We start from the raw sequence: 26,436 nt of genomic DNA, 5'->3' as shown, positions 1-26,436 counted from the left end.
AAAAAGGCCCGCTGTTAACTGAGCAGTCAAATGACATGGGAAAGAGTCCTCTGCTGGCAGAGGCTCCAGCTGTCCCCACTCAGTGAAAGGGATAAATCAGCTCCAGGAGAGTCCCCTGTTTGGGGTTTTCAACGCAGATCTCCCACAGCACCTCCCCTGGGGCTGCAAGCGCTGCAAGCCATTCCCGCCTGCAGAGGGACAGGCTCGCAGGCGCCCTGGGAAAAGGGTTTGGGTGGCCAGAGCTGGTCTCAGCGCCATCCCTGCAGACTCCAGGGAGACAGGACTAGGAACTCGCCCCCACCGTAAACCTGAGTGCAGAGGTCACACAAATTAACGCACCCCGCTGAAAGGTGAATGGACCTAACTTAACAGTTAGCAATGGTGACTCGAGGGGCGCCACGGTGGGGAGTCTGGGAGGCCTAGGTATTGATGGTTGTCATCCCTAAGGGATGGCGATCACCTGGGAAGAGTGCACAACCTAAGCGGCATTGTCCTGCTCCCCGCGGGAGGTGGCACCGTGTGGGACGCCGGGCCAAGCCCCCACCCTCTCTCGGCATGCCCGCAGGGCGCCTTCGGAGTTGGGTTTGGCGGCGCTGCAGCTCGCCCTCCTGCCCAGTCCCCTGGGGCGCGCCCGGCGGCAGCGCGGGTGGGGCGGGCGGCGGCCAGGGCTCCTCCTTCCCCCTGCTCTTAACCCGCGCGCGGAGGCGCCCGGCCACTGCGCTCCACCGAGCCAGAGATCCGTCACCGCGGAGCTAGAGCCGCGCGTCCCATCCCCAGGCCGACGCAGCCCGCCGGCATGGCCCCCGCAGCGGCGTCGGGGGGCAGCTCCCTCCCCAGCGGCTTCGCGGTCTTCATCACCTTCCCGGACCTGCTCTTCATCTTCGAATTTGTGAGTGGCTCGCGCGCCCGGGGAGGGATGGCTGTCAGCACCAGGTCCACAAGCTGCGCGGGTACAGGAGCAGCCGGGTGACGGGGTCAGGTGAAGGGGATCTGCCCCCTGCCCCTCTGCCTCTCTAGTCGTTTGGCCCCTTCTAGACCAACGACAGCGGAGAACACAGTCTCCATGACTTAGTGGGGAAACCACATGCGTAGCCTGGGTCAGCTGTGAGAAGCCGGCCAGGGGCCCAGTCCCAAAGCTGTGCCCCTGTCCGCCAGTCGAGGAAGACTTTCCCGGAGAGGGACAAACGAGTCCGGGTGCCCAGCTCTCTCCAGGGTTAAGATTTCGTTTATTAAAACCAGCAACAGAAATCTGAGCAGCACCAGAGAGGCTTGGAGATTGGGCTGGTGTCTTAGAAGAAGCTGAATCTGATCATTCCCTCCTGGCCTTTGAAAGTTTCTGGGGAGTGACCGTATTTGACAACTTTGACCTGGAAATAATAAAACAGGCCATGGTTTGCTACCACAGTCATTCTGCGGTGGGGGAGGCGGGGGAGAGGGGGACTGGCAGAGTGATCTAGGTCCGAGCTGACCTTGAACGGCAAGGCCTCTGCACCTGCAGTTGGTCCCTCCTTGCCCTGGAGCACAGCTCCACCCACAGCTGCAGGGTGGTGAGATGCTCCCCAGAGACCACAGGCCCTCACCTGGGAGGGGGCCTGCTGGGTTTATTCTGTGGGTGCCCAGCATCCTAGCCAGAGACTCCTGTTCTGCATCCCTACTACAGAATTGGCTGCCTGGGGAGTTGGCTGGGAAAGAAAAATGACCAAACTGTTTAAAAATGGATCCCCAGCTTCTTACTGTTTGATGGGGGCAGAAGAGTGGCCATCAAAGGGAGCAGGTTCTGTGATCCAGGGAGAGCTTAGGAGGGCAGTGACGGCAGACAGATTGCCTGGTGGCACCTGATCTCTGGACTTGTGAAAGCTGAGTAGAACCCACACCAGGGTGTATCCAGGGGGACTTCAAAACTGGAGTGAGCCAGAATCAAAGAAGTGACCTCTAGAAGAAGCCTGGGACACTACTAAGCCCAGCCCCACCTTATAGATAGGGACACCTCCCCCCCCCCACCCCCACCCTCGTGTAGGGGGCTTGCATCCACTGGAATTTCTTTCAGCAAGAGGCTCATTCCATGGTTCTGTTGGGCATTCGGTCTGTGCTGGCTGGAGGCTGGATTTCTGAAATGGAACATGCAGTGCCTACGGCCTGGGAAGGGGGAAGGGGCAGTCCTTCAGGGGCCACTGTGCTTTTACCAAGGCAGAGTTTCAGGCTAATGCTGAGGTGCATGGCGCTGAGACATTTTCAAACAACGAAGGGTCTTCCTAGTATCTCTTAAGTTGGGCTAATGCGTTGCTCCCTCTGCCTGTGTCACTGTGTCGTAGTATGGTCATTGGGTTTCATGCAAAGGATTCTGGTGCGCCCTCCTTCTCTTGCCTTCAGCTGGCTCAGGTGGCAGCAGGTGGTGGTGGGGGCCTGGCTTCACCTCCTGGCATGGCCCCTGAGGGTAGGAACAGTCCAGCGAGCAGGGTGACCTACGGAGGAGGGGACAGAACCCCCACCCCACCCCTCCGAGTGAAAGGAGAGAACGGGCGTGGACATGTAATGAGAGCCAGGCGTTGGTGGAACTTAGTACCCCTTGTGGGGTGTGTGACCTGTGACAGCAGGGACTTCCAGAAGAAGTAGTTCTCCCTTTCTCTCCCTGTCAGCTGTCTTAGAAAGATGTTTTTGTCCTCCAGTTTGGCCCCTGCTCCCTCCTCCCCGCCCCCCACTTCCTCCCTCTCTTCCTTTCTGGGTTGGGGGTGGGCCTGGGGAAAGCAGACACCATCTTGTGGTTCCTCCTGTCTGGATGCGTGGGAACAGTAGAGGGTGGAAAGGCCAAGGAGATGCCTCCACCTTGGGAGGATTTTTTTAAAGTTATGGACTATTACAACTCGGCAACAGAACCATAAACAACTCAATCGAACAACAGGCAAAAGGCTCAGACTTTCCTCCAAAGAAGATGTGCAAATGGCCAATAAGCACATGAAAAGGGGCTCAGTATCATTAGTCATTAGGAAAATGACATCAAAACCACATAAGGTGCCACTTCACATGAAATTAGGATGACTATTATCAAAAAAATGTAAAATGACAAAAAGTGCTGGCCAGGATATGGAGAAACTGGGACCTTCATACATTACCGGTGAGGATGTCCAATGAGTTCTTTGCATTTAACAGTTTGGTGGAGTCCGGCAATTCCACGCCCAGGTTAGAAACCAGAAGACTTGCCGTCAGGGGCCTGACTAGGTACATGCAGATGTGTGTTCAGAGCAGAGATGTGTGTTCAGAGCAGCACCATTCACAGTGACCAGCCAGTGGAAATAGCCTAGCTGTCCATCAGCTGGTGAACGGATAAACAATTGTGATACATCCATATGATGGCACATTTTTCAACCATAGAAAGGAATCGAATACAAACACATACTACAGAGTTGATAAACCTTGAAAACGCTATGCTAAGTAAAGGAAGCCAGACAGAAATGGTCACCTATTGTCTGATCCATTTATATAAAATATCCAGAGTTGGTAAATCTGTGGAAATGAAACACAAACTGGTGGTTGCCAGGGGCTGAGAGGAGAGGAAATGGGGAGCAATTGTTTCATGAGTATGGGTTTCCTTTTGGGGTGATGTTTTGGAATTAGAGGTCGTGGGTGCACAGCACTGTGACTGTATTAAATGCCATTGAATTGGTCATTTTTAAATGGTTCGTTCCACGTTGCTTGAAAATTTTTTTAATATTTCAAATGTTACAGAAGAGTATATATAATAATTTAATAGGCACCCAGGTAATTATGCTCAACTTTGTCAAATCTTAGTATTTGCCTCATTATTTTTAGTGTTAAGGAAACAAAGCTTTTCAAGTGCCCTCGAAGGCCGCCGGACACTCTGCCGTTCTCTTATTCACCTTGCTGCAGGCTCGGGAACCCCCCCCTCTAGGCTAAATGCGATGAACTGCACAGGGCCCGCTTTGCATGTTCCCTGCTCTAAAAAAAGAGTGTCCTTCTGTACCTCTCTTTCTGCACATGCTTTCCTGCAGCGTCCTCTGGGGTTCACATGCATTTACACGCGTGCACATGGGTATTCTGATGTGGGTGCTAGGAGGCCTGTGAAGCTTAATTAAACTCACGACTCCCACTGGCTCAGCCCCTTCCCAGACCCTGCCCCATTTTGTACCCTCTCATAAAGAAGATCCCCAAATTGAATAAGCTTCAGGCTAAATCTGGACCTTCCCGACTCTGACCAGCAGGCTATGAAAGCCACTATTGTCCCTCATCCTGGCCGCACTTCGTAGCATCAGCCTTTATTATTTTCTGCTTATTCAAAGGGTGTGAAATGCTTGAATATTTTTAGATCTGTAGTCCAGCTAGTTGCTGATCACACACAGTTCACATTCCCATACCTGACCTCCCAGGAGCCTGAGAGGTGCAGATGTCAACCCTCCAGGGTCATCAGAGCAGCACTCACTCCCCTCTCAAGGCAAGGAAACTGCCTCCAGAGCAGGGGAGGGAGGTGGCTCCGGGCTGGGCATGGCAGCCTCACCCAGGGAGCTCTGCTCCCTGAGTTCCTGACCTCTGATGAGAAGTGGGCACCCCAGACCCACAATGGCATACTCCATGGGCCTGGGTAGAATGTTCAGTGTCTCCCCAGCCCCAACACCTCACCCCAGGGATCTGCTTCTGTCCTGTCCCTGCCCCCCACCTCCGCCAAGGAGGACTTTTCCTTTTGAAGCCACAATCTTTTTCTCTTCCTCCTCTTTCTAAGTCAAGGCCTTTGTGACACTCAGGCCGCCATTACAGGACAGGATGCTGACATGGGATGCTTTTCATCTAGGCTCTGGCCAGAGCCCCAAGAGGAAATCTCCCACAAAGTTCCAGGAGTGACCCACCCCCCAACACACACACACACACTTCTAGAATTTGTAAAGGCAGTACCCGAAAATGGGCCTACGAAATTACTAACCCACACCCTCCTGCCAGCCTTTAAAAGAGGTGGAGCAGCTAAAAGCATGGCTGGGATTGAGAGAGGACATTGTTTTGAAAAGAGTGTGCTAGGGGTGCCACCCAGCCCTCCCCTTGTGTGGCGAGAGGCAATACTTGTAGGGTGCACTTTGGGTGTGGGTGGAGTGGGAGAGCCACCTGGGATCAGTCTGCAGTGAACTGGACAATGAGACGATTTCTATTTGAGAGTGACTAGACAAATCCTGGGACTTGCCCTAAGTGATCACCTGCGAGGAGGGGTCCTGGGGGTCATGTGGGCAGGATGACATGGTGAGTGGGCCATGTTCTGGCTCCATTGAGAAGGCAGCATCTGGACACCTAGGATCTGGGTGGCACTTCCTGCAGTGTCAGCAAGTCACACCCAGGCTTCTGAATTTCCTGACACCTATGATGCGCTTTTGCCTGTAGCAGAATCATGTCAAGGTGGCCCTGCCCATCTGGCAGCCCCGGGCTAGGCCTGGCTCCCTTCTCGTCCCCTGCCTCGGGAATAAAATGATAGCTCATAGCCACTGGGGAGTTCACACCTTCCTGCGCTTGCTTGTCAAAAACACACTGGAAGGTCTGGGGCACTAGGTCCACTGGCGGATCCAAGAATCTGCATTTGATAAGCAAGGCACAGAACCCCATGGTCATCGGCAGGCCAGCCTACCCCCTCCATGTTTTCATGGGGCACAGAATAGCGGGGACAGCGCTCAGTGAGATGCACCCTTTCTGCTCCTGGGGAAACTTCTTGCTGCCCCACCCAGACACCTCTTCTCCAGTCACCAGCGCATGGGGCTGGCTTTGCTGGCCAGTGCAGGACAGTGGCTGAGCGTGGCCTTCCATGACTGTGTCCTTGGACTCTTGACCTTGTCCCGTCTTGTGCTGCGGGCCCCTATCCTTGCTGTTTGGAGTGGGAAGGGCGCTGCCCAGTTTCTCCTCTCTAAAGGGAGGGGAGGGTTCCAGGTAGAGGTCTCTCAGGGGTTGTTCTTGGAGTCCAGAAGTGACTTTTCCGGTTTTTCAAGAACCAGAGGCCTGCTTTGATTAGGAGTCAGAGATTTGACCTGTTCTCTGAAAAGGGCTAAGTGTGATGACTGTACTCGGCTCCTGGAAGGTGGCACACTTGCCATCACAACCAAGCTGCATCAGAAGAGCACTCTTACTTAGCTCACGCTGAGTCCCTCCCGACTCCACGAGGGGTCAGCCAGCCTGGTCCCAGGCCCCCTCCCTCTGAGTAGGAGCATTCCAAATGCCACTGCAGGACGGCTCAGACCAGGGACAAAGGCTGACTATTTGCGCCCACACTCATACCCACTGTGCCCGGGGAGTGGGCATTGTGTGAAGAAAGGGCTGGGGGCAGGGACTGGGCCACCTGTGTCCAATTTGTCCAGGCCTGGATGGAGGAGGGGGGACTGACTCAGTAGATTTGGCCCAGAGCCCGGCTTCCCCCAACACAAGTCCAGCGGTGGCTTCCACATGGTGTTTGGACCAAAGAGGCAGACACTGATAAGATCCCCCAGCAGGTATTCTGGTTAATGCAGGTGGATGTGAGAACAGTGGGTGAGTGGCAGCCCTTGTCCCTGAAGCATGAAAGCCACAGGGATGGTATGCCGACTCCTCACAGGTGTCAGGTTGTTCCCTGGAGCACAGATCACGTCCTGGTTTTCCAGCATCCTGGGCCTGACCTGCCCTCTGCGTTCTGCTGGGAGGAAGGGCTTGGTTCCCAGCAGCTCCTGCCAGCACCAGGGTGACGTCTGGACATGGATTGGCTGCGCCTTTAGCTGTAGGCTGTCTACCGCTGCCACCTTGTGCACAGCTCTTGTTCTGCCCGCCTTAGGGCAAAACAACCCCAGCTTTAACACACCAAGGCCATAGGGTCTGAGGAAAATAGTAGGAACTAAAAAGCGTCACCAGCCATGGCATATTGATAAGCATGGGAGGTGGGAAGGGGTGGACCAGCTGACTGAAATTCCAGGCCACGCCCCCATCCTCTTAGAATGCATTTAGGTGGAAGGGGAAGGGCAGGAGAGGTGAGGACCCCAGAAACTGCTGGATCCACCTTGAAGGAGGCCCTTAGAGAGACAAAGGTGCAGGCTTGGGGGGGGCCACTCCAGGAAAAGACCAGCCAGTAAAGCCGCACCACCACCCCTGTCAGTGAGGGGTGGGTGGCGACTAAGGTCCAGTGATAGGCCTGGGATGGAGACTGAAGCCTGCCCCTGCCAAAGAGGGGGTGCTGTCCCTCAGAGCTCTGGTCTTTGTCCTTAAACACAAACCTTTCTGTTCTTTTCATCTGAAAGATGAGGCGGCAGGAGACGGGTGAGGGCCAGTGGGCTCACCTGCTATGCCACCTTGTTCCTGGGTCTGAGACCTTGGAGCTGTGCGTTCTGCATCAGCGTTCATGCCAGGATCCCAGTGAGGAATGAACGCATGTGACGGGCACTGGGCTCTGGCAGCAGTGGGATGGTCATTGTTACTGCTCTCCAGCTATTAACAGCAATCATTATCAATTCACTAAGAATACCTGCTCTGAGACCAGCTGGCCAATCCATGCTAAAAGGGGGCCATGAGGCCAATCCCGCACCCCTTTTTGCGTGGGATACCCTACTCGGCAGGGCATCGTGCAAGGCAGAGGGTGAGTCAGGTTTGGGAATGTGTGGGGCTGTGGATGGCACACAAGGGTTGTCCCCAGAGTCCCCAAACATTGCAGACACCACACTCTGTGGCTCTCCCAGTGGCTCATGGGCTCTGAGTTGTGCTTGGCCAGCCAGGCCATGCAGTCCTGCCCTTTCTCTGCCCTTGGGGGTGGTGGACTTCCCGAGCCTCTCTGCTGCCAGCCTGGTGCCAGGACAGGTGAGAGAGCTTTGTGAATTCTGAGTGTGATGAAAATTGCTGCATCTGCCCAAAGGCGAGGAAACCGATTGCCAGTGAGTCCGGGATTAAAACTTTCAGAAACAATTTGTCATCGTCATCATCAGCGCATCACCGTCTAGAAGGGCAAGCCCTAATTCCCCAGCCTCCACCCTGCCCTGTGCTTCTTGCCGCTAATCAGGAGCAGTTGGACTGAGGGGCCTGGCGGCAGTGGGGAGTACCCCAGCTTTCTGTCTTAGGGTGTTTTCCGGAAGCAGCCCCATAGCCTTTGCCGGTCTCCATTCATGGCACTCCTTTGGTGCGGGTGGCATGGCAGGGCTGAGTTCTCCATCCTCCCGCTCGGGCTTCCCCAACACCTTCACCCAAAGCCTACCCTGAGAGTACCCGCTTGCTGGCACTTAACACCTGTGCCACAGGCCCTGCTGGGGTCTGTCTTCCACCTGGAGAGAGAGCATGTCCACATCTCACCTGCACCCATGCGCTGTGCAATATTTGTTTGTTCTCAGCATAGGACAGGGCCTGGCGTCTGGTTTCCTGCCTGGCTAGTGTTTATGTATCACAGGGTGAGTGCTTAACACCAAGGGCAGACGTAAAGTGAAACTGACAGTCACCACCAATTCTCAGGAGGTCCCATGGGACCCTCGAGAGACACACCAGGTCCTGTATGGACAAGTACACACCTGTTTTGTTTGCTCACAGTGCCAGCTGACTTGGTGACTCGTATCACTGCCTTTTGCGTTTTTTTTTTTTCTCTTCTACAGAAGCCACTCCTGTCTTGTCTAGCGTGATTCTGTATTTCACAGGTGGTTTACCCAGATTTGTCACAGAACCTCCTGCTTCTGTTTGTCCTGCTGGTTAGAGCTGGTGGGTGCCACATGGTTGGTAAAATTTTCCATCCAACTAAAGATATGCCTGAGGAAAGCCCCCAGTCTGTCTGAGAGGCATTCGCCTTCATTCGGGAATGGTGGCCGGCTTCTGCCTGGTCGGGGGGTCACATCAGCCATCATGCGGTGGCCAGTGCTATGGCGCAGAAGTGTAGGGGGTGCGATGGGACAGAAGAACCCCCTGCCTCTTGAGGGAAGTGGGGTGCAGGCCTGAGCAGGGCCCCCCAGGCCACACATGCCCTGGTAACATAACTATGCATGTGAACTCATCCCCGTCTCTTTAAATCCCAAATCTTCGCAAATGGACTCCATGCCCCAAGTCCCGGTCTTGCCTTCAGGTTAGGTAGAAGGACAAAATCTAAGCCTGTGTTGGGAGGAACAATGGCATGATGGGTTCCCCTTGGAGGAAGGAGCCTGCTAATGAAGTGGCCAGGGGGGCCGAGCATCTGGTACATGTAACTGAGCCAGGGGCCTCGATGCCACTCCCAGTGTCCGCCGTGGGAGAGCCTCCACAGTCAGACTGCCGATAAGTGCCTTGTCAGTTGGCAGAGGGGGAGGGAGTCCCCACACGGTCTTCTGACCTTCCCCAGACACCTCCCTGTGAGTCAGAGCCAGGCAGGCTGAGCATACTTCTGGGCTCCATCCCTGTCCTGGGCAGAGGGGTTTGGCTGGCCGTCCCCACTTGGGGATAAGCCTGGGTACTTTCAGCAAGACCTGACTCTGATTTTGGTGGATCCAGAGCTGCTCCAGTGGGCCTGGCTGCCTGGGCCAGGAGAGGGGCTCGGTTCAGCAGTGTGTCTTTGGATAAGGCCTGTCTCCTGCGTGCAGCAGCTCTCGATGCCGACCGTGCTCATGGCCAACCTCAGCATCTGCTAAATGCATGAGTGGGCGAGTGAAGGAAGCATCTCCTTGGACTTGCTGGGACCTCAGTTCCTCCAGACAAGGGCAGTGGGGCTCATGCAAGAACCAGAGCTGGCATGAGCCCCTCTGTGTCCGCTCCCTGCCTCAGACAAGGGAGTCCCCGTTCTCCCTCTCAGACCTATTTCCTGAAGAGAAGAGCCAAGGGGCCCCGGGGAAGGCTTCAGGGTTTGGGGGTCCTGCGTCTTCACCCTCTGACCTCCATCTGTGTCATTCTCCTGCTGCCTGGTGCTCATGTCCTGTGCTGGTCAAATACCCCTCAACCGTGCCCTCCTGGTGTTTCAGCGCCTGCAAGTCCTAGATGCTCCAGTGAGCACAGACATTTCCAGCATCACAGATTGGGGCTGCTGGCCCTGGTGGCCTTCGGAGAGCACCGAGGGGCTCGGGGACAAGTCTCCTCTGCTGTGGCTGTCTTTTTCTTCCCTCCCTGGGGAGACCTGACCAAAGTGGCAGGATGGCTCAGTGCTGGGAGCATAGCCCATGTCCTGTCCACACGCGCCTCCAGGACACATGCCAGGTGCTCGGAGCTGCAGGGGCCACACCGCCAGGCGTGCCTGTGGAAAGGCCTACGTGGGGAACCTCCGAGGTTTACACCCAGATATGTCACTGGAAGCGTGTCTGCTGGCGGAGACCCTGGCAGAGCACAATGGGGCCCCAGAAAATATCCAGAGAATGTGAGCAATTCCTTGGCACTGAGCTCAGTTCTCCAGCCCCGTGACAGAGATGGTGGGTGACTGTGGATGCTCAGCCAGTCAGCCCTGTGTCTCTCAAGAATGTTCCCGATATTTTCTTTCCCGTTTCATAACTGAGGCCTTTTGTTCGAAGGATGGCTTTCTCATACTTTTATGTCCTTCGTGTTTGTTCCTATGGAGGCAGACACATTTTTTTTCCACTTTTGGTTTCTGGGAGATCAAAGGTTTTTCTCCTTTTGATGCTTTTGAAGTTATTTTTAAGTTCTGGATCCCGACAAGGTTTGGAGAGGGTAATTGTGCACGTATGGACCTAGAACTCCTGGGATTCTCACATGGTTACAGGTGAGGTGTTGCCTCATCACGTAACAGTTGTGATAGCTCACCGTGTGCTGGGCGTCTGTAGGCATAAAGTCATTGTGCCCCTACCACATGGGTGGGTGCTCTTGTCACCACCATTTTTCAGATAGGGGACAGAGAGGTTAAGTAACTTGCCCAGAGGACAACAGGCCACCCAGCTAGTAAGTGGCAGAGCTGGGATTCAAAGTCTTCTCCTAAAGTCTACACCCTGAACCACCCTCACCTACCTGCCGTGGATTAATTCAGATAGACAAAGAGAGAACTTTCTCTGGGTTTGCATGAGGGCTCCCCCCAAGGCTTTCTCCTGGGGAAATTTCTTTCACAAAAACCATTTGATCGGGTAGACCACAGACTTGCGCTCCTTTACGTCGTGAGGAATTTTTGTCTCATTTTGTGCATTATCGTTGGTTCCGAGAGCCTCTGCTCTGCTCAGCGTCCAAGTCAGTCTGAATTTAAAGACAAGTGTCCAGTCCCAAAACATTAGGGTGGCGAGGAGCCCGTCGTGCCAGCTCAGCCCCCAGTCACAGACACTGAGGCTGTGTCCCGGTGACCAGAGGACATCCGAGGATGACCTCAGGATCAAGGTAAGACAGAGGCTAAGGAAAGGAGAGGGAATGTTGCGGCCAGAACCCAGGAAGGAACAGCGGTGTCTCAGCCGGCGTCACTGGACAGCAGGTGGGGCTCTGAAGACAGGTGATCCCAGGACGTCTTCCACGGCCAGTGTGATGGAAACACGTTCCAAGGCCTCTGGCAAGAGCCTGGTTGTCCGTTTCTTGAGCCTGGATGTCCATTTCTTGTCCTGTAACTACTTCTCTCCAAACAAATCCAACCCTGGATGTTGGTGTTTGTTCAAGGTGTCGCGACGATTCTAGTGAAGAGCGAGGGCTAAGAACCACGGAGTGATAGCCAGCTCAGGGCCGACCCCACTTGTCCAGCTTGGGGACCTGGGGCCCAGGGAGAGGGCTGCACCCAGGAGATTTAGAGATCTTGTCTGAGACCACCCTAGCAGCTGCACCATCTCTGTCACGGCGGGGGTGACCTGGGTGCAGGCAGGGGTGGGTGGAAGTCCGGCCTGTAGACAGACATGAAAGGAAATGGCCAGGTTCCACCTGAGCGAGTGACAATTTCAAGGTGATGGCCTCTGAACGTGTGCCTCCTGGAAGCTGGGAGGCACATTGAGTGTTCTTTCCAGAGGGACATGCCGAACCCTCACCTACCCCTTGCTCTTGACAAATATTTGGCCAGTGGGGTTTTGCGCCTGGGCTGGGCTGGTCTGCAGTGACTGCTCCCTGTTTGGTGCCTTATCTGCGAGATGTGGGTGTGGCACCTCGGCTCTCTGTTTGCTGGGTTTCCACTCTGTGGGTGAAGGGAGGCTTGGGCCTATGATTCAGGCCGAACCTCAGCTCTGCACTGAGCCCACCTGGGAGGACTTCCCGCTGGCCCAGTGGTCAGTTCTGCCTTGAGGATCTCCTCCTTCAAGCCCCATCTCTCGCCTCTCCTTGCCCCCGACCCTGTGCACAGCTCCTCAGCCTTCTGCCACCTTCACTGCCACTCTTGTGCCCTCAGGGCTTGAGGTGTTCTCTTTTGTCTCCCCTGGAAAGCTGATTTTTGACCTTTGGCCCAGCGAACCAGCTAAGTCTCTTCTCCCTTCAAGACCTGATTGGAGCCCTGCCTCAGTCCCCTTGGGGCCAGTTAGCACCCTGCTACCGTCTCCACTGGGCCTCCCAGGCCACCCCAGCTGTGGGGTAGTACTGCGCCCAGTCCCCGAGGTATCCGCTCACATCTGTGGTTTCAGCCAACTCACACCCACAGCAAGGTGGGGAGACAGCTGCAAATTGTGACCTATAGACGAGGAACCGGGGCCAGGAGATGGGATGGCATGCTACAGCCTCCTCAGTGGGCTGCACCTGTGCCCTTTCAGGGCCCGCATGCAAACACTGTGCCTGGTGGGCACTGATGGTGCCGGCAGAGAGGGCTGGGCTCCGACTCACATCTGCACTGCAGTTCTCACAGCCACGAAGTCTGGCCAGGGCCCTTGGGAAGAGAGTCCCTCCTGGCCTCAGCTTCCTGTCCCCCAGCTGTTCCACTCCCAGTCTGTGACCCTGTCAGGTGCCTTCAGGCAGCCTCAAATTCGCCAGTAGGAAAGTTTTCTGCACAGAGAGGCCCACTTGTGATCCATCAGGCCAAACTTGGTTATGCCAAGTCCAGCTTCCCCACCACACTGACTTTTATACCCAAATATGATTCTCTCTTGATGTTTCCAAGCCAAGAGGTTCCAAGACCACCTGTGAGGACAGCAGGCTCTTACCCAGCAGGTGATGTGCTCGACTTCACACCATAGGGAACGGAGTTCCCCTGATACTCGGGAGGACGGTGGCATGCACGTACCACATTACCTTGGGACCTCTGACTGCAAAGCCATGTCCACTCATGTCCAGCCCTGAGTACACCCTTATCTGGGTGGCGGTGGAGGGTGAGGCTGTGATTTCACCGAGACGAAGAGTGACAAAGGGAGGGAAAAGTGTGTACAGAAAATCTCAGCGTGAGTTGGTGTGCACGTGTCTTTGAGACAGCGGGACTGCAGTGTTGGGGGACGCTGCTGACCTCATGCTCCTCTTTGAAGACGGGGCTCATTGCCCTTGTGGACAGCAACAGGGTTGTCTTCCGGATCACGACAGGAAGTGCTTCCCTCATGCCTGTCCCAGGCTGCGGGGCAGGCCAGGCTGACCTGGGCAACTCCTGGACTTGGGATTTCAGGAGCCATATTTCAGAAAAAGAAATGCTAATGACTCAGTACAGCCAACCCATCAGCTGGTCGCCACCCTTACATAACAGAAAGCGGGTTTCACACCAAATACTAGGGAGGGAGGGTGTTGCCTCAGGACAAAGCACAACCCTTCTGATGATAGTGCTGGATGGATGAGTCTTTCCTTGGGGTGACAGCTGCCTCACTGCCACATGCCTCAGTCCCCCTCTGACACAGGGATCATCATCTCGCTAGTGAGGTTGTGAGAATTAATTACCTGAGTTAGTTAAAGCACTTAGGACAGTGCCTGGCAGATAAAGGTGGTGCAAGCATTTATTCAATAAAAATTTTATTTATTTTCTTTAAATGAAAAATGGCAAGCAAGCTGGGGATAGATGGGCTAGGGCGGGAGTTCAGGCTGCAGCGCTGGGGGTGAGAGTCCTTTCTGGCCCTTCCTGGCCAGCACTCACCCCTGCCACCCGCCCTCTGCAGGTCTTCGGGGGCCTGGTGTGGATCCTGGTCGCCTCGTCGCTGGTGCCCATGCCCCTGGTCCAGGGCTGGGTGATGTTCGTGTCTGTGTTCTGCTTCGTGGCCACCACTGCCCTGCTCATCCTGTACATAATTGGCACCCATGGCGGGGAGGCCTCCTGGGTCACCCTGGTGAGTCCCATCCAGATGTCTGAGGGAAAAGCAGTGTTGGACCCTCTCCCCTGGGGGGGCTGCCCGTAGACATTGCCCACCTATGTTCCAAGGCTGAGCAGTCCAAGCAGCCAGAGGGTCAGGAGATCAGGAGGAAGCTGATGGCTACTGCCAGGCTCTCGCTGGGCCTACTCCACTTTCTCCTGCGTGACTGCCCTCCTCATAGTAACCAACAGCCCAGCCCCCAGCCCTCCTTCCAGGAGGGCTGGTTTCCATCAGGTCCCCAGGACTGGCCTTTGCTGCCCAGTGAGGCCATGCTTACTACTCGGCTCCCAGTTACACCTTCTAAAGTGGAGGCACCAGAGAAGGACTGCAGCGGGGCAAGGGGTGACCTGTGGTCCATCCTGTATAGATTCCGCCTGGGGCCCAGGAAGAGGGTAAAACACAAACAGACACCCGTCATCACGTTCCCTGGAAAGCAGGGGGCATTTGGCTGGGCCTCCTGCTCTCAAAAGGCCTCCTGCTGAGACTTTGAAATCACTTCCACATTACAGCTTCTCAGAACTCCTTGTTTGCTTTTAAACATATCTGGGCCCAACTCCCCCCGCCCCCCAAAAACGAGAAAACAAAACAACAGTGGAAATGGCCTGGGCCTCTCTCATCCTGCACTGGCCTCCGAGGCCATATCTGAACCTGGACTGTGACTGCCAGTGACCCTTCTGAGGTCCAGAACCAATTTCTACCGATTAAATCCCCAGCTGCCCTTTCTGCCTCACGTCCTCTTGATCTCACCTTAAGGGGAAGCAGCATCCCACCTCCATCGAAGTCCTTCCTCCGGTCCCCAAAACAGGGAGAGAAGACTGCTGGTTACACAGCCTGGGGGGAGGAGCTGGCGGCTCAGTGCCGGGGGGATGTGGGGACGAACCTGAGCCGTGCCGGGGGACCCCAGCAGCCCTTGCCTGCACTCCGGGTGCCCGTCCCTCTGAGGCCCTTTCTGCCCCTGCAGGATGCAGCCTACCACTGCACCGCAGCCCTGTTTTACCTCAGCGCCTCCGTCCTGGAAGCCCTGGCCACCATCGGGATGTACGAGGGCTACACCTACAAGCAGTACCACGAGAACATCTCCGCTGTGGTGAGTCCCTGTTGACTGAAGGCTGAGCCCCAGGCTGCCTAGCCCCTCTGTTCGCTAGTTCCTGGCTTCGGAAGGATGTAAACCTTTCCCTCATTTCTGAAGAGGAAAGCCCCAGAGAAGGGAGTGAAATGCCCAAGGCTCCCGGGCCATTGGTCCAGGCTGCACTACCTGGGCCTGGGGCGTGTGGAGGGCAGATGTGTGAGGGTGCATGGCCACTGCGGCATTCTGAGCTCCTGCGACCCGTCTCACTTCATCCTCACAGCAGCCCTAGGAGGAGGCTGTCATTACACCTACTTCACAGAGGGAGGACCAAGGCCCGAGACCACAGGTCGGGGCACCAAGTGTCCTGACCCAGCGCTCTGTCACCCACACTCAGCACTGGCACGGGGCAGTGAGTCTGGCCCCTTGGGTCTCCTGGCTCTAGCTGGGTGGTCGCTCTGCCATGGATATGCGGTCAGTGCCGGGGAGCACTGGTGCCAGGGGTGCAGAGTCGAGTGGCCAGTGTCTGGCCAGGCCCTGGCTCGGGCTGGGGCTGGGGAGGCCCTTCCAGGCCCAGCATGTCCAGACACCCCCAGCTGTGGGTGTTGGCTGCTTGGAAGGCCTTCGTGACACCGTCTTGCTGGAGGGGCCCGAGTCGCCTGTCCTCCACTCCTTGTGCAGGTCCCTGGCAGCCTCCGGGCCTCAGCATGTTCATCTGTGAGATGGAGTGTCATTCCTGTCCGGTCCCCTGAGGACCATGGGGATGGTCAGCGACTTCCTCCCAGTGGGCAGTGGGTGGGACATGAGCCTGCACCCCACTTGGCCCTTCCGCAGGACAGGTGGGAGTGCCGGCTGCCTGTGACGGGGTCAGGTCTCTGTGCTCTAAGAGGAGTGCTGTCCAGTGGCAGGGCCAGACCACTGTGAACTGGGTTTTCTTTTTAACGGAAAGGTCAGAGTGACAGGGGGACAAGGACGGGGTGTTTCGGGAGGATTTTCCCAGAGCCGTGCGTGCGTGGGCCTGCACCAACCCGTGTGCTGACTCACGGCATTAAGGTGGGAATTGAAAAAATAAGACAATAGCTCAGAAGTAGCACTTCTCAGACTCCGGAGATCGGCCTACAAATCGAGCAAGCCCTGAGGTCAGGTGTGGTGATAGGTCACGAGATGCCAGTTCCAGGTACCAAAGTTCGGCCAGCACCCGTTTTGGAAATGGTGGAGCAGAGGCGAGAGGACACCGTGGGGTGGGAAGGGGCGGTGGGCTTTGGCGAGGGGCCTGAGGAAGTTCCCTGAAGCCTTGCTAGTCCCTGTGGGCCTGTCCCCTGCCCTGAGGAAGCCACACGCTCCCCTTAAGCTCCAAGCCTCCTCCCCAGTTCCATAAACACAGCCACCTCATGGTCCCTGGCACCCCTCACTGTCCCACAGTGTAGAATGGCCCCACGTGGGCTCATCTCCCGGGAAGGCGCGTTTATAGACAGCAGCACAGCCAGCAGCACCTTGGTGGGCCTTCCTTCTGGGAGGAGGGTCATCCTTCAAGTGACTCTGTCATCTTCCCCTCACCTCGAGAGCCTCATAACTCCCCAGCCCAACCTAGAGCTTCTCCCCGAGCAGACATAAGCAAGGTACTTAACAACCATTTCTATAAAACTGCTGCAGACAACAGCCGTGAAATGCAGGGCAGCACTTGACAGGGCAACACAGACGGACAGGTCTCTAGTGGAGACCCACTGGACTCAACCGTGTTCCAACTTGCTTACTTTTCATCAAAATGCAACACACATCAGAGAAGTGAGCAGAATGCAACTGTGCAGCTCGATGAATTTTCATAAAGTGGACCCCTCTGTGTAACAAGCATCCTGATCACGAAACAACAGAATGAACTGCTCCCAGAGTCCCACTCCTGTCCTGCCACCATCATGGGGCACCCACACCAAGGACAACCCCTGCCCGACTTCTAGCTGCCGGGTTCAACCTTGCCTGCTTTTGAAATCCATGGAGACGGGGCTGTGCCCTGTGTGCTCTGTGATGTCTGGCTTCTCTCTCAACCTCAGGCTTGTGGGCCCACGCACGTGGCCAGGTGAGAGTATTATGGTGTTTGTTCTCACTGCTGAGTAGTGTTCCGTGGAGCACCACACCAAAACCTGCCCATCTACCCAACGACTGACCGCATCCCCACGTTTCCATTAGTTGAGCTGGAGAACCATGAGCGTGCCCACGCAGAGTCAGCAGTGCCAGAATCAAGATCAAAACTCCCTCTGCCTTGGACGCCTTGAATCGAAACCCCACAGGGAGATGGGAGCCCAGTTCCATGTAAAGTCATGCCTTTCTATTCCAAGCATCCACTGCATCAGTGTGCAAGACAGAAGGAGTCACTATTACGCAGGATTTAGCCCCAGACCCTGCCCAACCACAATTGCCCTTTGGAGGGACTGGGGGCGATCGATCTGGGTGTGGGGAGGTGGCTGGGGACCTCATCCCGTGTCCCTGGCCTTTGGGGTCCCGGGCTTGGTGGACTTGACTGAAGGTAGCTGGAAATTTCTACAGACATCTGCAGGTTCCTGGGCCTATGGTAGGCACTCATGGCAGGCGTTAAGGGAGAGGGCTTTTTGAAAGCCTAAAGTCTCTTCACATCTCTGTCTTTAGTGTCCATGATGTGTCATTTCTTGACCTCATTTGAAAAATAAGTCTCTGTTTCCTGTTCCCGTAGGAACTTCCGAGGTGCTTTTGCTGAGGGTTCTCACTGCCCAGGCAGTGAACCACTCCCCACTGATGGGGGAGAGTTTTGGGGAGCTGCTCACTCATACATATACATGACCGCTCCTTTCAGCACTTCCAGTCCCCAGATGTGTTCTCTCTCACTTGTTATTAAATAACTCGGCTTACTCATCAGCCCTGGCCAACGGCCAAAGTTGGAGGGTTAGCCCATGTGTGGAGGTTGGGAGGAAGCAGCACGGTGCCACTGCTATTTATGGGCATTTTCCATAGTCATGGAAGCGTGGCCACCTGAATGCTGTGCCTGGCTTGGGAACTCCTGACCTGTGCCCAAGGTCACAAAACCAGGTGCAGGTAGTTGGCTCGGGGGCAGGCGGGCGGTTAGGGAGGCAAGATGCCAAAGTATGGAGATAGGAAGAGATGGCGCCCAGTGAACACAATGAGTTGGGGACACGACAGCCACCAAGTGACCATTTGCTGCAGTTCCAGGGCCTTAGTTCCCAGTGCTAAAGCAGCGGATTGGGTCTTCTTAGTGGCTTTTTCAGTAAGCCCCTTTCTTTCTTGCAAAAATTTAAAATCCCTCCTCCGTGTCCCTGTCCCTTACTTCCTATGAGCCCATCTCCCATCCCCAGGCTGACAATGTTAAGAATCATAGGATGAGATTCCAATGGGGTTTAAGGATGTCCAGGGAGCATCAAGACCTTAACTGGAGCCACCAAGCCCACGTGCTTGTGACCCCTTAGCGGGGGCTGCTGGGTCACAGCTGCTGGGCTCTGGTCTGACTACTGTGGAGGAGGGATGTTTTCTGTGGACAGTGGTTGGCACTCTCCTGCACCCCTTCCAATTGGGTGGCACCCACGTGATCGTGAGATGGCAGATGGTTGGCCTTGCACACAAGCCCAGTGGATCATCCGGTCACCTGGACTCTGTGCCAAAAGCATTGTGGGGCCACATCTGGGATCAGCAAGGAAGGATACTGAGTGAGTGTGGGAAGTGGCAGCAGGCCACACACGGCAGGCCTATCATCCCAAGGGCCAGGCGAGCGGCCCATGCAGTGTGGACGGCCACGCCATCCCTGTCCCTACACAAGCCCACTAACAGCCACTTATCTGGGTTGCAGGTGTTTTCCTACGTAGCCACTCTGCTGTACGTGGTCCATGCAGTGTTTTCTCTAATCCGATGGAAGTCTTCATAAAGCCGCAGAAGATCTTCAGCTAAAACCTGGACGGTGTTACCTGATCAGCCCGTCTTCCAGCCTAACTTTGTAGAATGCAGAAATGCTCTCCATGGTGGAAAAAAGAAACCAACCCTCCCCTCCCTGCCCCCAAAAAGCAACACTCTGTTTCTTGTGAGTGTTATGTTTACCTCCTATATAACTTCATGTCAGGGTTGGGGGATCTTTACCTCCGATGACTTTCTCAGGTCATTCATTCTCTGTTCATGAGGGGGACGGTGGTACGCGGGGGCTGTGACCTGAGAGAGGGCGGAACAAGACTCCCTGTTGACCCCTGGGTGGGTCCCAAGGACTCTCCCCTGGAATTTTCCCTGTCTCTCTGAGCATCCATTTCAGCACGTTTCTAAGTCTTCATGGGGAGTAAAACCTGCCCGACAAATATTTGTAGATGTCCTGTGGAAGATGCCACACCTCTGAAATACTCCATAAAGTGCCTTTATATTCAGTTCCTTGGCTGGGTGTGTTTTGCGTTTTGTTTCCCCAGGGACAGGACTGTCATCATGTCAGCTCCGTCTGAAGAATCCTTGGCTCAGATTGACTCTCTAGAGGCAGCATCAAAGGGCAGTTCACGTGGCAGCTGTGTATGCTGGGCTACCGCACTGTCAACTCAGAGACTGGCACTGGGCAACCCGGCATCCCAAGCTACCAGGGCATCAGCTAGGACAGCCTTACCATCTCTAGAAACCTGCCAAGTACCAGCATGAGGGTCCCCTTCTTTTTCCTACAATACAAAGGGATCTGTGCTCAATTAGAGGATCCTTAAGCCAAAGAAAATGAGGCACATAAGTCCTCACTCTCTGTGCAGCTGGTCACAGTGCTCCAGGCTGTGTGCTGAGTTCTGTTCTAGTTCGGGACGTGGGTGGTAAACAGGTTTTAGAATTCCCTTGGGCCACTCCATAAGAGAGAACAGGGACTGGGCTCCCTCCAGAGAGAAAGGACACTCAGGGACAAGTGGTGAGTGCCATGTTTTGGGTATGAGACGTCTGGGCTGAAGGGACAGGGGACAGTCAGAAAGGAGAGCATTCAGGACTCCTGAAAGCCCAGCTCGCATTGTCCTATCACCCAAAGAACTTAAGGTTGTTCCAGACCTGGGACACAAGAACAGGTGCCTCAGACACCAATCAACACCCAGCCTGCAAGTGCACAGGCAGAGGCTGGATGACCTCTTACTAGTGGCCACGTGGGACACAGATGGAAGCCTCGAGCAGATGTTTGACTAGTAGATACTTCATGTCTCTTCCAACTTGGGGACCCCATGGCTCAGTTGGGTCTCAGTGGTATCTCCAGGCTGTCCCTTTGTTATCCCAGGGGCACTTTTAGTGAGTCCACTTAACACAAGATGTTAAGTAAACTTCATAGTGAATAAGGAGTACGACGTTTGATTGGGGCTTTATCCTGAAAAGTTAAAGTATAAACTAAGACATGGGAGGAAGTTTGTCACGTGTGTAACATCTGCAATTAAATGATGAGGAAAGTCTACGTTTTTCCACAGAACTGCCAGTGCCCTGACACCATGATGCTAATGGAGCCCCACTTTTCACTCCCATCAAAACGGGGAAGCAGAAGTCTTAGCTGTTTCCCAAGGTTTTAAAAATTTAATCCTTCTCTTTAAAGCAGCTTTGATATGGTCTTTCTCTGTTGCAAACAGGTCCCACTGTGGAATACTTACTAGCCCAAGGCTTTGCAGGGGATTCACCCACAACTTTCTCTTTCCTCCCACCCAAGTCAAGTTAGCAATCTGCACTTTTCGTTTGGCATTTGATCTGCATCCTGCTCGCACTGGAACCTTAGCGGGATGGGCAGCCTCATAAATGCCCTCTCCTGGCCTCACCCCTTCCCCGCCTCACCCCCCACCCCAAGCATCTCATTGCTCAGTTCCATCTGCAACCAGCTGTTTCTGAAGTGTCTGAAGGTCCAAATGCTGGTTGGTGGGCAGGCCTCTGCAAAAAGTAAGCATTCACTGAGCACCTATCGTATGCTGGGACCACTGGTCCCTCACGGTGTGGGATGGTGTCTGCCCTCAAAGCTTCTTATGGCCGCCATGCCTCCCCCTCTGCCTCTGGTCTTAGGCAAGAGGGAACCTCCTTGGAGGCATATCTGGTACCACCCCAAGGGCAGATGGGACATTCCCTAGATGTTGCCTGCTCAGTGGTCCTGACTTGGACCAAAGGACAGGTTGCACCAACACCTGCACACGACTACCCAAGGGACCTACAGCAGCACAGGTTAACAGATGTTACAGGACTATCTTGCTGCCATTTGGAGCTCTCAGTTTGGGCCAGGCACTGCATATGCACCTTGCATATCTATGGAGTCCTATCATCCTCCCAGTGGCTGCAGGAGGTGGCCAGTACTGTCACTTTACAGCTGAGGAAACAGACTCAGCTGGTGAGAACAGGAGCTGTGCTCAGGGCCTGCTTCTTCTGTCGCTAGAGCCCCCCAGGGCCCAGACCTGTCCCCATGGAGGTCTGTCCTCCAGCCCTCAGGAAATGACAGCGAGCTGGCGAGAAGGGGATGAAACTGGGCATTAGGGACAGGCCTCGACCACTAGCAGTGTGGGCAGGCCACATGCCAGGTCCTGGACTTGTCTTACTGAAAGGGGCTGACTGCTCTGGGCTGCAAAGTCATGACAGGGCCAGTTTAGGCAGCTACCGAAGTCCACTTCACAGCCCTGCAAAGTCAAAGGCCCACCCAGCCCAGCCAAAGCTTTGTAAAGAAGGTGACTGAGCTGGGGTCTGCGATGTGACTCAGTGCCAAAGCCCGTCAGGCGGAACACATCGCAGTCACCATGGCCATCATGGAGGGCTGGCCACAAGAGGTGGCTGTGGGTCAAGTCCAGCAGGCGAGGTGGAGGCTCTTGCCTGTGGCTTCAGTGGCCGCAGCCCCTTGCTTGATGGGGCCCTGGGAGTACCTCCTGGGGGCCTTCATTAGTGGGGTGGGGTGGCCTGGCAGGGGCTTCATCTACACTCAGTCATCTGGGACAGATGCCTGGTCCCCATTCTGCTCACATGGTCCCCATCGGATCTGCCCTCTCCTGGAGAGAACACAGGAGCTGGGCCCCCTTGACATTCTAGAACCAAGCTAAAGAGCACTGCTCGTCAGAACCCCTCAGCCCCCCACGCTGACCTCCAAGAGAACAACGCGCACTGCCAGCCGTGGGCCAAGCCTGCACAGGGCCCACTGTCCCAGGGTCACCTAGAGCCTTTCAGGGGACGTGGTGCCTCTGGCCCAGCCAAGTGTCCCTGCACACATGGGCATTGCCCAGCACACTAAAAACAGCATGACTTGGAGAAACAGATTTATAGCAGACCCCACTCCCTGCGTGACTCAAAGGCTGTTGTGCCTCCATCATTCCTGGAGCAGCCGCCTCTAAGAGCTGGGTCACTAGAGGCAGGTGCTAGGGCCCCTCCTGTGGCCTCTTTCTTCCCTGTTAACATGGGGAAAGTCACAGTGTCAGGGTCTATAGAAGGTACCCAGGGAGGTTTGGCACATGCACGGAGCTCAGCTTACAGGACTTTTTTTCAGCCAACACATGGTCGACAAGAGCCTCCAGGAGGCAGACAACAGGGCACGAAGGGGACAAGACTCAGTGACACTGGGTGCCCAGGTTACTGGAAGGCTTTGCTTCTTCACTTAATCCTTGTGACCATGTGTGGTGCATGCACTTGAGAGGGGGCGTCTGAGCACAGAGAGGTTAAGTGAGTCATGCAAGGTCACCCAGCAAGTAGGTGTGATCTGAGTTCCAGGGTTCTGTCTCCAGGGTCCTTAAGTTACCTGTCATGTGCCACATCTAACCAGACAGGTTCCTGTCCCTCTGGGGACATGCCACCACACTGCCCTGTGATGTTGAAGGTTCCAAATGGCATGTGAAGAGTGTCAGTGGCACCTAGCCAGAGCCCAACTTGCCTGGCGGTGTCTGAGGTGATGGGACTCTCTCAGGCAAAGAGGTAGAGAGGGCTTTCTCAGGAGGGTAGGGGGTGGGGGTGATCCAGCCAGGTGAGGGGGGTCTCAGGAGGTTGTGAGGGCTCAGGGTGCCCCCAAAGGGGTATGCTGCAGCCTGTCTTGTACCCAACGGGCACCTGCAGGGAACACCTGTTGGAGTGGCAGATGTCCAAGTGAGAGATGCTGAGGGTCTGGGCAGTGGCAGTGGGGTGACAGACGGGCTGAGGTGGGACAGAGAGGCAGTGGACAGGAGCGGCTGAGAGCCAAGATCTCCGAGACAGCCTAGGGTGTAGTTGCGATCTTGGCCTCAGTACCCTTGCCTGAGGAGTGGGAGTATTTGTAGGTTGCTGGAAGGATCCAGGACTTGGCTCAGGAAAGCCCATGGGACAGAAGAAGGCTGAGGAATTACGGAAATGAAGGAGGGAAGTGTCTAGAACGTCCTGTAGTTCTAGCCCTGGAAGATGATTGTTCATCAGCCAAGTTCCTGGCATTGTCATAGATTTGGTGTTTCTGCATCTCCCCACAGAACAGGATATTTATTCAGCCGTGGCACAGTTCAAAACCTGACCCGAGCTTCAGTGCCTTGGGAAGGAGGCCACATCCACAGAGCCCTCTCACCAGTAAGCAAAGGCCTGAGGGGGTCAGGGTCACCCGACCAGACCAGTCAGTCCCCTCAGTCTCCCGGGCTTGAGCAGCCTGCCCCCACTCCACCCTGGGGAGAGCAGTGCTGGAGGGCTGGGGAGGTTACAGATGAAGGACAGGAGGCCTGAGAGGCACCCAGAGCTCCTAGCCTCAGAGCCCCAAAGCCCTGCCCAGCCAGTGCCCCCAGCCTTCCTGCCTTCCTCTTCCTTCCCCTGTTTTACCGAGATGTAACTGTCACGTAACATTGCACACAGTTCAAGCAGGGGATACATTTGGTATTTGTTCACACTCTGGAACTGTCACCCTGGCGAATCCAGTTAATACCTGTTACCGTACAGTTACAGGTTTTCCTCGTGATGAGAACTTTTTAAGATTTACTTTCTTAACAACTTTTAATTATACAATCAAGCATTATTAACTATGGCCGCCCTACTGTGCATCACACCCCAGGACTTAGTTGTAACCAGACTCTCGTGCCTTTTGACCTCTTACCCCAATTCACCTACCCCTGCTCTGGAAACAAATCTGGTCAGTTTTTATGTGTGTGGGATCTCTTGGATTCCACATGAGATCACAGTGTTTGTCTCTGACTTGCCTCACGCAATGTAATTAAGTCTCTGTCCCACAGAGACCTCTGCACCCCATGTTCACAGCAGCATCATCCACAGTGGCCATGACATGGGCACAACTAAAGGACCATTGATGGAAGAACCTGGTACACATATACACTGGAATACTATTCAGCCGCAAAGGACATCCTGCCATTTGCAACAGCGAGGATGGACCTAGAGGCATATGTTCTCCTCTAAGATACCCCACCACCTTCTGCCATTGTCACCGAGGCAGGACAAAGCAATCTGCACTGACATGGCAGAGGACAGAGAGCTGTTCCGTCCCTGTGAGTGTGGGGACAATGTCCAGGCTCTGCGGCCCCAGAAAGGTCTTTAGTTTCTGGGGTTAGAACTGATGATGGTCTTGTGGATCGCAAGGGACACACATCCACCAGCAGCCGGGGTGAGGGGCACAGTTGTCCTGAGCATCACGCACTGGTCACCCAGCACACTCTTCTATCCCGAACCGGTTCTTCTGGCCCCAGGCTGTTTAGACCTCACCCTGACCCCGCCATCTCCCAGGCAGATGCCCTGACCAGCTCCCTCTTCATGCTCACTCATCCCCACCTCCAAAAGGACAGGGCAAGGCCAGAAGGCGAGGGGCTCTCAGCAGCTCCCAGAATGGGAAATGGCAGTGGGAGGAGGAAGGGAATTGGCCACTTTGGGCTCCCTCTGTAACCGGCTCTGTGACCCAGAGCAGGAAGGGATGGCAAGCAGCAGGGTGTAGGGGTACAGAGCACATTTCCACAGATATCTCACTTCTGAGAGTGGGGCTGGGACCTCCAGTCTCGGCCTGTGCCCTGCCTTGGGCAAACAGTGACAGGAATGCATGCCCAAACAGCGTTCCTGGCGAGCCGGCTAGTCAGCCAGATGGTCTGATAGGGCTGCCCTGCCCTTCACCCATCCCAAATCAGCCACTTCTCTGTCCCCTAGTGCTAGCAGACCAATGTGCTCGACCCTTTCAGGGGGTCTCCTCTCAGGGTGCCCATCTTGCCCTGGCAAGGCCCCCATGCAGTGATAGAAGGAGTAGGGGCTCCTGCCCTCACCAGGCAGGAAGGTGGGGAAAGAGGGGTGCTGGAAAGGGCGATAGACGGCCGCCATGTGATCAGCATCTGGCCCATGCCAGCTCAGCTTTGTTCCCTCCTGTTACAGTGGCATCCTTCCCTGTGACTGAAGCTGAGCTCCCCACATATTCTTTGCTGCTACCTCACAACAGCTCTCCTGGGTGGGTGCTACTGTCATTTCCACTGTGCAGACAAGGAGGCAGGTCCTTTGACACTGAGTCATACTCACTGAGGCCCTGCTCCATGCTGAGGCAGACCTGAAGCCCAGGCAGGGAGGGACAGAGCCAACCTGCAGAAGTGTCCCAGGAACGAGGGCCTCCCCCATGTCCCCTATCTCCCTGAGCACAGTGTCTTCTGCCCCAGCCCTGGCTGAATGCTGGCCCTCAGCTGTCATACTCACCTTTGGGGTCTGAAGAGCTGCTGCTCTGACGATAGCTGCCTTTGCACAGGACACTTCAAAATCTGCGAGGAAGGTCTTAACGTCGGTGTTTCCAACATGAGGCCCCACTCTTCCTTGTCCCAAAGCTTTTCTCTTGGTGAGAATTCCTGCTGGGGTGGGAGAACCACCCCCAATCCTGAGCAGTAAGAAGCCCAACTCTGTTGTCTCTGGGCCCAGATAACTTGTTCTCTAGACAGAATATCTGTGAGAAATGACAGATGTGGCTGCAGAAGCTGGCAGAGTCTGCGAGTGGCCAGGTGACCGGGAGAGATGCACAGGACAAAGGTGGTACGAGGCCCCTCCATTCTTGGGCACGACTACACAGGCACATGTGGGCTTGGTCCCTTTGGAGTCTCCACGTCAGCAGGAGGACCAAGGCGACATGCTGGACCTCTCTCTTGCCCCCCAAGAGGGTGGACACCAGAGACCTGTCCTTCCTCAGTACTTCAGTTCAATGTTGGGTGTTTTTGTTGCTGTCTTCAAGTTCATTCATCTCTTCCTCAGTGTCCCACCTGCTCTTAACTACATCAGGATGTTTTTCGCCTCTTGAAGTTTTATTTGCATATTTTATCTTCCATGCCTCTGAACATGTTTAATTTTTTGAAATATGGAATAGAGTCCTTGTCTACTCAT

General features: G+C 55.1%; 1 protein-coding gene across 3 annotated transcripts; it reads left to right on the top strand.

The window, feature by feature from the left end:
- The first annotated feature begins 165 nt into the window (after window positions 1-165).
- Window positions 166-19,192, top strand: MAL (mal, T cell differentiation protein (MAL blood group)). Of its 3 annotated transcripts, XM_039872581.1 has the most exons (5): window positions 166-350; window positions 778-889; window positions 13,905-14,072; window positions 15,058-15,183; window positions 18,992-19,192. In XM_039872581.1, the coding sequence occupies exons 2-5, from the start codon at window positions 797-799 to the stop codon at window positions 19,064-19,066; spliced, it is 462 nt and encodes a 153-aa protein (XP_039728515.1). In that variant the 5' UTR covers window positions 166-350; window positions 778-796; the 3' UTR covers window positions 19,067-19,192. The 3 variants fall into 3 exon arrangements, with proteins under 3 accessions (XP_039728515.1, XP_039728516.1, XP_039728514.1); XM_039872580.1 differs by lacking the exon at window positions 166-350 and having other exon boundaries at window positions 697-889; XM_039872582.1 differs by lacking the exons at window positions 166-350; window positions 13,905-14,072; window positions 15,058-15,183 and having other exon boundaries at window positions 680-889.
- The last annotated feature ends 7,244 nt before the right edge of the window (window positions 19,193-26,436 follow it).

This window comes from Pteropus medius, unplaced genomic scaffold (genome assembly GCF_902729225.1).
Source record: "Pteropus medius unplaced genomic scaffold, Ma_sr-lr_union100, whole genome shotgun sequence".
Lineage (NCBI taxonomy): Eukaryota > Metazoa > Chordata > Mammalia > Chiroptera > Pteropodidae > Pteropus > Pteropus medius.
The sequence above is the reverse complement of the archived record's forward strand: the minus strand, read 5'-3'. Positions and strand labels throughout refer to the sequence as shown.

Excerpts from the sequence above, each read along its gene's own strand:
- MAL (XM_039872581.1), top strand. The coding sequence starts at position 797 with ATGGCCCCCGCAGCGGCGTCGGGGGGCAGCTCCCTCCCCAGCGGCTTC. Across the intron at positions 14,073-15,057 it reads AGGCCTCCTGGGTCACCCTG|GATGCAGCCTACCACTGCAC; the intron begins GTGAGTCCCATC and ends CTGCCCCTGCAG. Across the intron at positions 15,184-18,991 it reads ACGAGAACATCTCCGCTGTG|GTGTTTTCCTACGTAGCCAC; the intron begins GTGAGTCCCTGT and ends TCTGGGTTGCAG.